The 11,323-nt window shown below is 37.5% G+C and overlaps 1 protein-coding gene across 1 annotated transcript; it reads right to left on the reverse strand.

Annotated features, from left to right (window-relative positions):
* Nucleotides 1–1,517: 1,517 nt before the first annotated feature.
* Nucleotides 1,518–9,392, reverse strand: Clic2 (chloride intracellular channel 2). The gene is given in 6 exon segments (XM_037198818.1): nucleotides 1,518–1,847; nucleotides 2,105–2,291; nucleotides 3,094–3,195; nucleotides 6,748–6,873; nucleotides 6,992–7,101; nucleotides 9,306–9,392. Coding segments are annotated over 6 exon segments (768 nt in total). The 3' UTR covers nucleotides 1,518–1,691.
* Nucleotides 9,393–11,323: the final 1,931 nt, after the last annotated feature.

Consider the following 11,323-nt stretch of genomic DNA (forward strand, 5'->3'; position numbering starts at 1 on the left):
ATAGGTGCAATTTATCAAATTAGAAGACTTCCAGTGAAGAAACAGCTTGACTTTATATAGTTACTTTGACTGATTATCAAAGACAGTACATTGTACCATTTATATGCCTAGACTTGATGCTGACTCCTAACTCACTGCCTCACTTTTCTTCAAATCTATTAAAACACTACGTCATTTAAATTTTATCTAAACTACATCCTGTTCAAAGCATATAATAACCATGTTTTTCTTTCTTGAAGCTTCCTATTTTCTTGTTTCTCCTTCAAAGGAGCAAGTTCAGCTTTTGTTGCCAGATTTGAATGATACATTGACATGTGACATACAAGGTATTTATGAATTTTAATATATATGGTACTTTTAAAAATTCAATAGAAAGCTTTATGATGATTTCCATCTACATTATAATTTAATTGATATTTCAAAAAACTTTTTGTTAACTAAGCTTCTTCATTTTCTTATTTATATGAATGAAAGATCCAATTGACTTTGCAGCTTTGCTATGTATTTCCTCCTCATCTCTTTTTATAAAATTAAGTTTTCCCAAATGAATACCTGCTCATTTAATAAAATGGTCACAAAGGCCATAGTCTCATGTCTGTGATGTGATCATATTTCTAGGTATTGAGTGCTCTTATATGACTAATTGGTCTTGATCTTGTTAATGATTTTTTATTTAGTTATTTATTTGAAACAGGGTCTCACTGTGTAGCTCTGACTATGTACTTGATATGTAGACCAGGCTGGCCTTAAACTCACAGAGATCTGCCTGCCTCTCTTCCCAAGAACTGGGATTAGAGAAAAATTCTACCATCCTGACCTGTTTAATAATTTTTAAGAAAAAAAATCATTGTTTTGGAATTCCTGTCTTTGAAGTAGTCCTGCTTTGATGTCAGTTTTCATTTCAGAAACAGACTAATGTGTGTATTAACCAAATGTAAAGTTACTATAGTAATTTAGATGGAATTTTTTTCTAAGTAGTATTTAAGTTGTGGCTCTACTTACATAATTTGGAACCTCGACATGTGTTTTATTTTCATTTCTTTTTTGGATTATACTGGCTATTATTACAACTCAAGAAAACTTCAAATCTTCTCATTTCCATTTTTTTACTTTTGGGACATAAACAATAAATGTTTTCTTCTCTAATAATATGCACTCATATTATTTTTATGTACAGTTATGTTAGAATGCATAAGAACATTAGAACTTATTTCATACCTAATTGTAACTTAATACCTATTGATCAAGTTTTTCACCATTTTTCTATCTTTGTACTCTCCCAGCCTTTGATAAGTACTATCTTAGCTTCTGTGACATCAATTTGTGAGTTTACAAATGAGTGATATCATACAGTTTTTGCCAATCTTTACTTCATCCACATATGTTTTATCTCACATGTTATGCATTTTAGGAACTCAAAAACAAAAGATGCTTTCCATGTTTTTAATATTCAATGGTTTGTCATAGGAATAAGTGAAGTGAAAATATGACTATCTGTAAAATACAAAGAGGTCAGATTGTTTATGGCTAACTAGATAACAGAAAACTTAGAGTTTTTTTTTTCCCATTACTGAGTTGATTAGAAGAAATAGTATTTTACATGCTATTATTTCTAATAATATTTCCAATAAGGTACAAAGTGAAATTTGATAACAAAGAGAAGTTTCTCTCCTGAAAGAGTTGTCTTGTCTCTACTGTTTAGCCACACTTGCATACATTTTTTCAATTTCTTTGTCTTCAGGACATATGTAGGCAAATTCTTCATGGGCATAGGCATTGTGGAGATAGCACCAGACTCCTGAGAATTCTGCTGGAATGTCAAAGTCACAGTACTTCTTGGCAGTAACCTAGGGTTTTAGAAAAAAAGGAAAAAGTTGATAGTAAAATATATCATTTATGTTCTCCTATGTAGAAACACAACTCAAAGGCCAGGTACTAAAAATAAAGTATAAAATAATCATAAAGAATATTGGATTTACTGTTTTAATGTTTTGTCTAGAAATGTACAGAAAGCCATAAGTTTACCTTACTAGAAGGTCACTGTGATATATACTACCAACTCACAAACCCCTCACTCTATGCAGCCACTCATACTCAAACTTACTTTAATAATATTCAGTTAGGATAACAAACTGCAGTCAGCCAGTGTTAGTTGATCTCCATCCAAGAACAGACTTCTGGAAACTGTGTGCTTCCCAGCACTGTCTTGATCAATTTTGTCCAGAAGTGGAATATTTAAGTTGTCATTCAGATGTTTAAATTCTCTTAGCAGAGATTTTTTTCAAAATTTGAGGCAATGAAATAATAAGGTCACTTATAAATGTATTATCTTGATAACTAAATATGTTCTTAATAAGCTTTCATGGTGTACATGCTGCTTGAACTAGCTCTTTTCCACTAATACCCTGATGAGACAGAGTCAGCTCAAATGGTGAGTGAAATATCTTGGACTTAAGGTCCAAGAGAGGAGACTATGTTTTTATGACTCAGAGGAAAACAAACCTATTCGAGAATGTTTATTGGAGATGCTAGGTCCTTCAGTTTAAAGAACTTCAAAGGCATAGTTCTTCAGCTAGTTCACAGCTAGTCAACAAATGTTCGATTTGTTTTTTCTTTTATATTATTGTTAACTTTTAAAATTTATTTTACATACCAACCACAGTTTCCCCTCCCTCCTCTCATCCCATTCTCTCCCTCACCTCCTTTCAACCCCTTCCATCAACTCCTCAAAAAGGGTAAGGCATCCCATGGGCGTCAACAAAGCATGGCATATCAAGTTGAGGCAGAACCAAGTTCTCCCCTCCCTAGATCAAGGGTGAGCGAGGCATCCCACCATAGGGAGTAGGTTCCAAAAAGCCATGAATGCTCTATTTGAACTGTGTTGGTAATTAATATATTGAATCTTGGATTCTAAATACACTAAAACTCAATGCAAGGGAATTTCAGAGGACAGAACAGAAAATGAAGGGGGAAGTGGGCTGTTCCCCAAAATGCACTATATTTTTGTGAAAATTCTGTTTTAGTTGAGTGACAATGGGAGAATGAGCAAGTATCTGAGAAAAATAGAGTTTTACAAAGAATTCTTACTCTTATTTGCTTTCTTTTTGTATATTCTTAATATATGCAGAAAACTTGGCAAAGAGATTATAGCCCATATCAAAAGATTCCTTGTACTTGGGACTCAGGTGAGGATATCTTAAAAAGGAATGCAGGTGACTATAATTCCCAAACTGTATCACAGATCCATGGTGTCCTAGACTTTACAAAGAATAGAAATTTTCTAAATTTCTAAATTGTACTGAAAATTTAAGGTATTCAGAAACCTCTCAGTAGAAATATATTTTTCCTCAAACTGAGAATATTTTAGTTTCTAAAATTCAGTGGAAATTATGGCCTGGGATTTAAACCTTATATACCTATAACAACGATGCTTTAGATTCTTGATTATGTTCCTATTTGGTGCAAGGAACAAAAGCAATACATTTTCAGAAAGTAGTTGGGAAACAAGCAGGTATAATGTCTTGCTTGTAGACTCAAGTACATAAAAAGCATGTTCATCTCATTAGGCACAGAAAAGACCTTTGACAAAAATCCAACATCCCTTCATTATTAAAGTCCTAGAGAGACTAGAGATAGAAAAGACATAACATAATAAAGGCAATTTACAGCAGCTCCACAACCAATATCACGCTAAATAGAGAAAAACTCAGTATATAACAGTTTAATCCAGGCAGGATGACAAAGGGCATAGAACCTTCAGGAATGGAGGTATGGGCCACTGCTCCAGGAAAAGAACCAAGATGTAGATGTAACCAACCGTTTTGTTAAATAAGAAACACAGAACCAATGTAAAAGAGAAAGCCAAGAGATCAGAGCTCAGAGCTAAAATCTCACCCTTCCTCCTGCGGTGGTCCTAGCTTCCCGAAAAGATAGCTATTTCCTGTGTGTCTGTCCTTTCATAGTATTTTGTTCTGCCTTCTCATTGGTTGTAAACCCAAACACGTGACTGCCTCGTCACTGTCTGTATGTACAGCCCCCAAGTCTTAAAGGCATATGTTTCCAATGCTGGCTCTATCCCTGAACACACAGAGATCTACCTAGCTCTTCTACCAAGTGCTGGGATTAAAGGCATGTGCCACCACCGCCACACTCTTGCTATGGCTCTAATAGCTCTGACCCCCGGGCAACTTTATTTATTAACATACAATCAAAATCACATTTCAGTACAATTAGAATAACCACCACACCAAGACCTGCTGGGGTGCTTGCCAAGGGTGAAGGAAATACAGAATGGGGTAGTAGAGGAAGGTAGTTCTAAATACCAACTAAAGCCATGTGACCAGTTGCAGAAACAAGGATTAGAATTGACATGAGTGTTTCTTTCATATTTTGTTACGGATATGTTTGCACAGATATTTGTGTTTTCTTTCCTCAATTGCCTTATCATGTAATGTAACATCAATTAAGAGAATACCAGTGATTATCATATTTAAATTTTGAGATACCAAAAGAATGTCCCTCAAGGGACATTGCCACTTATTCTAAAACTTATAATGTGTTGGTGGTTGTACGTGGGATAGTTATATCATGTTAGGTATAATTATGACCTGGATATTGTTTTCATTTGAAAACAAAGCATGACATAAGAATATTAGTGAAATTATTAAGGCCACTCAACGTAGTTAAAAGGGAGGCTTATTTTGTGGAGTAACTTACAAGTGAATGGATAGTTTACAGAGTCTGGGAAAGGGGTAGCACAGTCCAGCGGTGTTCTTTCGAGAACTCTGCTCGGTCTACCTCCAGCGTCCAGGGTCCAGGAACCAAGCAAGAGAGCTGGCGCATCCGGATCTCGGGTCTTCAGGCTCCTCTCTTGGCCCTGCCTTGTAGGCGTGACAGTTACTGAAGCTTCAATGGGGGTTGGAACTTCCAGATCAAAGCTGGAATGGCTACCCACTACATAAGAAGATATGATTGTGTGTCATGTTTACAAGAGGTGGACTTGTAATAGCTATTCTTGGTGTCAATTTGACTACATCTGGAATTAGCTAAAAACCAAGTACACCTGTGAGGGATTTTTCTTAATTAAATCATTTGAAATGGGAAGACCCACCTTTAATCCAGATCCACTTTTAATCTGGGCCACACCTTCTGCTGACAGCCTATATAAAGGACACAGATGAAGGAAGCTTTTGCTTTTTTCCTACTTGTCCTCACTCTCACTGGTGAATTCATTCCTTCACTGGCACAAGAGCTTACTCCTCCAGGATTCTGGCATATACTGAAAGTTAGCTGAAGCATCCAGCCTCATGGTCTAAAACCTACTGGATTCTTGGACTTTCCTTTGATATACAGATATTGTTGCAGTAGTTGGACTACAGCCTGTAAGCCATGCTAACAAATATATATTTATATTCTGTCAGTTCTGTTCCTCTAGAGAACCCTAACTAATACACCCTGAATAATCTATCTCTTTGCCTCTGTTAGCTCTTTCCTCTTAGCTAATGAATATATTCATGTCCTGTTAAACCTAAAATCATCTTCCCTTCCTCTCCAAATATCCTCTCTTAAAGTACCATTGGGTCTTATTCCTTTCTATGCTGCAAGTTTCTTCACAGGGGAACCCTCTCTTTTCTTGCTCTGCTTATTCTCCTAAGCTGATGCCATCCATTTGCACATCACCAACAATTGTGACATTCCTTTGTCATCTATTCCCAAGGTGCTTCCAACATCTCCAGTTTTATGCACATATACCAACCAAAGAGCATGGTGTTCATCCATGAACCAGCTAGCCTTCCTCCTATCCCTCTTCAATGCTGGATAATGCTGTCATAACATGCAATCTGCCACTATGCCTTTGCTCTACCATCATCGACTCTAACCCTCTGAACTCTAAGCCCAATTATATATGTTCTGTAATAAGTTGCCTAGGTAATGCCATTTTGTCACAATGGTAGAAAAACTAATTAATATGGAGGACAGTTTCATATAGAGAGGGATGGATGAGGGATAAAAAAGAAATGATACTTGGAAAAGCCACTGGGGAAACCTATTATATTTATATTGTAAGATTACTTAGAAGTAGTTATTCTATGTGTTAGGGTAATGGTGTCCCCAGGAGTGATGGACTATCTAACAAAAATGTCTGTGCTAGGCAGATGATTAATACTTCTCTTCAACTTGTTGGTCACAGGAGTCCAAAATACTCTCCTAAGCCAGATGACTAGCACTTATGAATTATACAGTGTTAGTACTCTGTCTCCTCACTCCCATCCCATGAGTTCTTTATTTCAAGTTTATAGAAAATTTCCTGTTTTGAAATATGCTATGAATTTAAAAAATCATTTGGATCATTCTATCTATTATGTATTTGAAGTTGAAGGAGGAGGTTTATGTATGTGTCTTATTGTAATCCCAGATTCCCAAACCACTTTCGAGTTAGCAAGAATCCACAATCTGGAACTGGTAAGATGGCTCAGTGTATACAGGTACTTGTCACTGAATCTGAGGACTCGAGTTTGATCCTTGGGACCCAATTGATGGAAGGAAATATCCGACACCCACAAGTTTTTCTCTAGTCTCCACACATGTGCTATGGCATGCATGTACATGTGCACAAAAACATGCACACACACACATACACATCAATTAATCAATCAATAAGTGTAATTTTAAAGATGAGAAAAATCAATCTGGAATAAATAGACCAAAAATTATCATAAGCATAATAATATCCAAAACATGTTGTACCTTGGAGGAGCCAGTGTCTGCTCTAGAAATTCCTCATTTTTAATGAAGTCTGTTTTCAACTCCTTATTATATACCAAGAATGGAGGATTGATACCTGGGGCTAAGTTCTTCAGTTCTTCAGATTTTCTATGATCATTGAGAATAAAAAGAGTTAGATCTCTATCAAATACTATCAAATACCAACATTATATTGTTGTCTATCAATATCAAGCACCAGAATCCAATATATCCTGATTTATCTTACCTGGTCATGTCAATAGTAGTCACATTAAATTTAACTCCTTTAAGCCAGAGTATCATAAAAAGGCATTGGCAAAAGGGACAATTTCTGATACTTTCCCCATCACTTCCAGCCTAGTAAGATAAAGAAAGTCCTCAATGTACTCATTTTCTTGTTGCACAAGCATGTATTAAGTGCCTATTGAGAAATTGGAAGTGCTTAATCTCCTGGATTCTGATAGAGACAATAAATGAGATAATATAAAATTTTCAAATGTGATCTTATACTACCATAATTTATATAACAATTTTCCTACTGTGTATTTTAGCAAGAAGCATGAGCATATAACTTGTCTCACTTTTGAGATTTAAGTAAAAAGTACATTTTCTTATAGATCCTTTCTAATTTTCTTCTTGAAAAGATTCTTTCAATATTTCTAGTAACCATTTCATTTATTTTTTGTGTGAGTTATTTGTTCATAACATTTTTCCATTTTTCTTTTTTTTACAGCATAACTTTTATTTTTATTTTTTTGTCATTCAAGCAAGAGCACCAATTATCTTTCTTTATTGATACAATTTCAATGGATTGTATGAACACTTTTACAACCAGTTTTACTTCATTTTTCCATTTTTCTATTAAGGTTATTTTTTCCAGATCAATAAGGAAAATATTATACACATGAATGAAACTGTACAGCGGCTAAATAAATAAAAATAATGTTATTTAAAATTTAAACTTACTCTATCATGGTATCTCTTTCATTGCTTTCCCACTCCATGCCTGTTCCAGCTCGACCATCCTGTTTCCTTATGTTCTCATCCCCTATCCCCTACCCTCCATTGCCCACCCCTCATGCCCAGTTTACTCATGGAGATCTCATCTATTTCCTGATAGAGGGAGATATCATGGGGATAGAGAGAAACCGGGTACTAGGGAAGTTCTCAGGAATCCACAAGGATGACCCCAGCTTGGACTACTAGAAATAGTGGAGAGGGTGCCTGAACTGAACTGGCTTACCCCAGTGACCAGATTGGTGAATATCCTGTCATCACAGAGCTTTTCTCCAGTGACTAATGGAAGCAGATGCAGAGATCCACAGCCAAACACCAGGCGGAGCTCCAGGAATCCAGTCAAAGAGGGAGAAGAGGGATTCTATGAGCATGTACATCAAGAGTGTGATGGGGAAACCTGAGGAGATGAAAAAACCAAACTGGTGGGAACTCGTGAAATTTGAATCAACAGCTGTGGAACCTTCATGTGACTGGGCTGGGCTCTCTGCATAGTGAGACAGTTGTGTAGCTTGATCTGCTTAAAGGGGCCTCCTGGTGTAGGATCAGAATCCATCCCTGGTGCATGAGCAGGTTTTTTGGAGCCCACTGCCTATGATGGGACACCTTACACAGCTTTGAGCAGGGGGAGAGGCTTGGACTTGCCTCTTCTAAATGTAACTCTCCATGGGAGGCCTTACCTTTTTATAGGAGGTAATGGGAGGTGGGTTGGTAAGGGGAGGCTGGAGGGGCAGGAGGAGGGAAGAGGGGGATCTTTGATTGGTATGTAAAATGAATAAAATTTTTTCTTAATAAAAAAAATTTAATTTACATAAAATTTATTATTATCTATTTCTATACAGCCTGTTTTCCTGATCTGCATATTGAAGATTTAAAAAACTTCATAGTCTTACCTTGTTTAACCATAAGTATCTTCTATGATATTTTCCTCTAGGAACCTTTATTGTTTAATTTTACATGTGCTTTATCTATTTAGAATTTTTGGTGTAAGGCATAGTGGGACTTCTGCTGTAGTTTTTTTTATTATTTTATATTTTTAATACAATATATTTCAATTGTATTCTTTCCCCTCCCCCAAGATCTTCCCCCACCTCCCCATATCCACTCAACTTTGTGTTACTTCTCTCAAAAACCTCCCAATCTCTCAAACTCCAATAAAACCAAGACTGAAAAGACAACAAACACCAAATCCTATCAAAAATAGGCACACACAAAATACATGGAGTTTGTTTTCTGTTGGTCAACCACTCCTGAGTATGAGCCTGCCCTGGAGTGTAGCTGATATACCCAGTGCCACTCCACCACAGAAAAATAAATTTTCCCTTTCCCATTAGGTATAAATTATAAACAGCTTCTTGGTTAGGGATGGGACTTTGAGCCCAGTTCCCCTTCTCCATCTGGCTATTTTTGTCTAGTTTGAACTTGTGCAGGTTTTGTGTGTACTGTCATAGTCTCTGTGAGTTCATATATGCACCAGCCCTATTGTGTCTGAAAGATGCTATTTCCTTAAAGTCATCCATTACTTCTGGTTCTTACAGTCTTTCTACCTCTTCTTCTGAGTAGATGCCTGAACCTTCAAATGAAGGGTTTGATAAGACATCCCACTTAGGATTGAGTTCTCCAAGGTTTCTCATTGCATGTTGGCCATTTGTGGGTCTCTGTGTTAATTACCATTTATTGCAAGAAAAAGTTCTCAGGTGTGGGTTGAGTGATGACTGGTCTACATGTAAAGCAATATGTCATTAGAAGCCAGATTATTACTATTTCCTTAGCAGAATAACAGTATCAGGTTTTTCTCTAAGGCCCATAATCTATATAGTCTTCAGTGAAAGATGTGCGTTCCATCACACGGAGTGGTCCATAAAATTCAATTTTATTTGTTTTATTCTTTTTTCATTTTTTTATTATTAAGAAATCTTCAATTCATTTTACATACCAACCACAGATTCCCCCACTTTCTTCCCACCCCCAGCCTTCCCCCCAAACCCTCCTCCCATCCATCCCACCTGCTCCAAGTCAAGGTCTCCCATGGGGAGTCAGCAGAGCCTGGTACATTCAGTTGAGGCAGGTCCAAGCCCCTACCCCTGCACCAAGGCTGTGCAAGGTGTCACACCTTAGGCACTAGGCACCAAAAAGCCCACTCATGCATCAGGAACAGATCCTGATCTCACTGCCTGGGGGCCCCCTCAAACAGTTCAAGCTAAACAACTGTCTCATGTATCCAGAGGGCTAGTCCAGTCCCGTGGGGGCTCCACAGCTATTGGTCCAAAGTTCATGCATTTCCACTAGTTTGGCTGGCTGTCTCTGTACATTTTCCAATCATGATCTCAATGTCCCTTGCTTATAGAATCACTCCTCTCTCTCTCTCATCAATTGAAGCCCTGGAGCTCAGCCTGGCACCCGGCCATGGATCTCTGAATCTGCTTCCATCAGTAACTGGATGAAGGCCCTATGGTGACAGTTAGGGTATTCATTAATCTGGTTACCAGAGTAGACCAGTTGAGACACCCTTTCAAATATTGCCAGTAGTCCAAGGTGGGGTCATCCTTATGGATTCCTGGGAACTTCCCTAGCACTCTGTTTCTCCTTATTCCCATGATGTCTTCATTTATCATGGTATCTCTTTCCTTGCTCTTCCACTCTGTCCCTGTTCTAGCTCGAACCTCCCATTTCCTTATGTTCTCATTCCCCATTCCTTGCCCTCCATTTACCCCCTCACCCCCCAGTTTTCTCATGTAGATCTCATCTATTTGTCCTGTGCTGGGCTACATGTTTCCCTCTTAGGGTCCTCCCTGTTAGTTAGCTTCTCCAGAGTTTTGGGCTATTGTCTGGCTATTCTTTGCTTTACATCTAGTATCTACTTATGAGTGAGTACACACAATATTTTCCTTCTGAGTCTGGGTTACCTCACTCAAGATGATATTTTCTATTTCCAGCCATTTGCCTGTAATTTTCATGATATCATTGTTTTTTTTTAACTGATGAGTATTACTCCATTGTGTATATGTGCCACATTTTCTTTATCCATTTTTCAGTTGAGGGCATCCAGGTTGTTTCCAGGTTCTAGCTATTATGGATAATGCTGCTATGAATATAGTTGAACATGTGTCGTTGTGGTATGATTGAGCATTTCTTGGGTATATGCCCAGGAGTGGTATAGCTGGATCTTGGGGGAGATTGATTCCCAATTTTCTGAGAAACCACAATACTGATTTCCAGAGTGGCTGTACAAGTTTGCACTCCCACCAACAGTAGAGGAGTGTTCCACCTGCTCCACATCCTCTCCAACATAAGCTGACTTCTGTGTTTTTGATCTTAGCCATTCTGACAGGTGTAATATGGTATCTCAAAGATCTTTTGATTTACATCTCCCTGATGACTAAGGATGTGGAGCAATTCCTTAAATGTCTTTCAGCCATTTGTTATTCTTCTGTTGAGAATTCTCTGTTTAGCTCTGTAGCCCACTTTTTAATTGGATTGTTTGGTATTTTGATGTCTAGTTTTTTGAATTATTTATATATTTTGTAGATCAGCCTGTAGCTAGAGTTTTCCTGCCTTGCCCACA

This window comes from Peromyscus leucopus, chromosome X, assembly GCF_004664715.2.
Source record: "Peromyscus leucopus breed LL Stock chromosome X, UCI_PerLeu_2.1, whole genome shotgun sequence".
NCBI lineage: Eukaryota > Metazoa > Chordata > Mammalia > Rodentia > Cricetidae > Peromyscus > Peromyscus leucopus.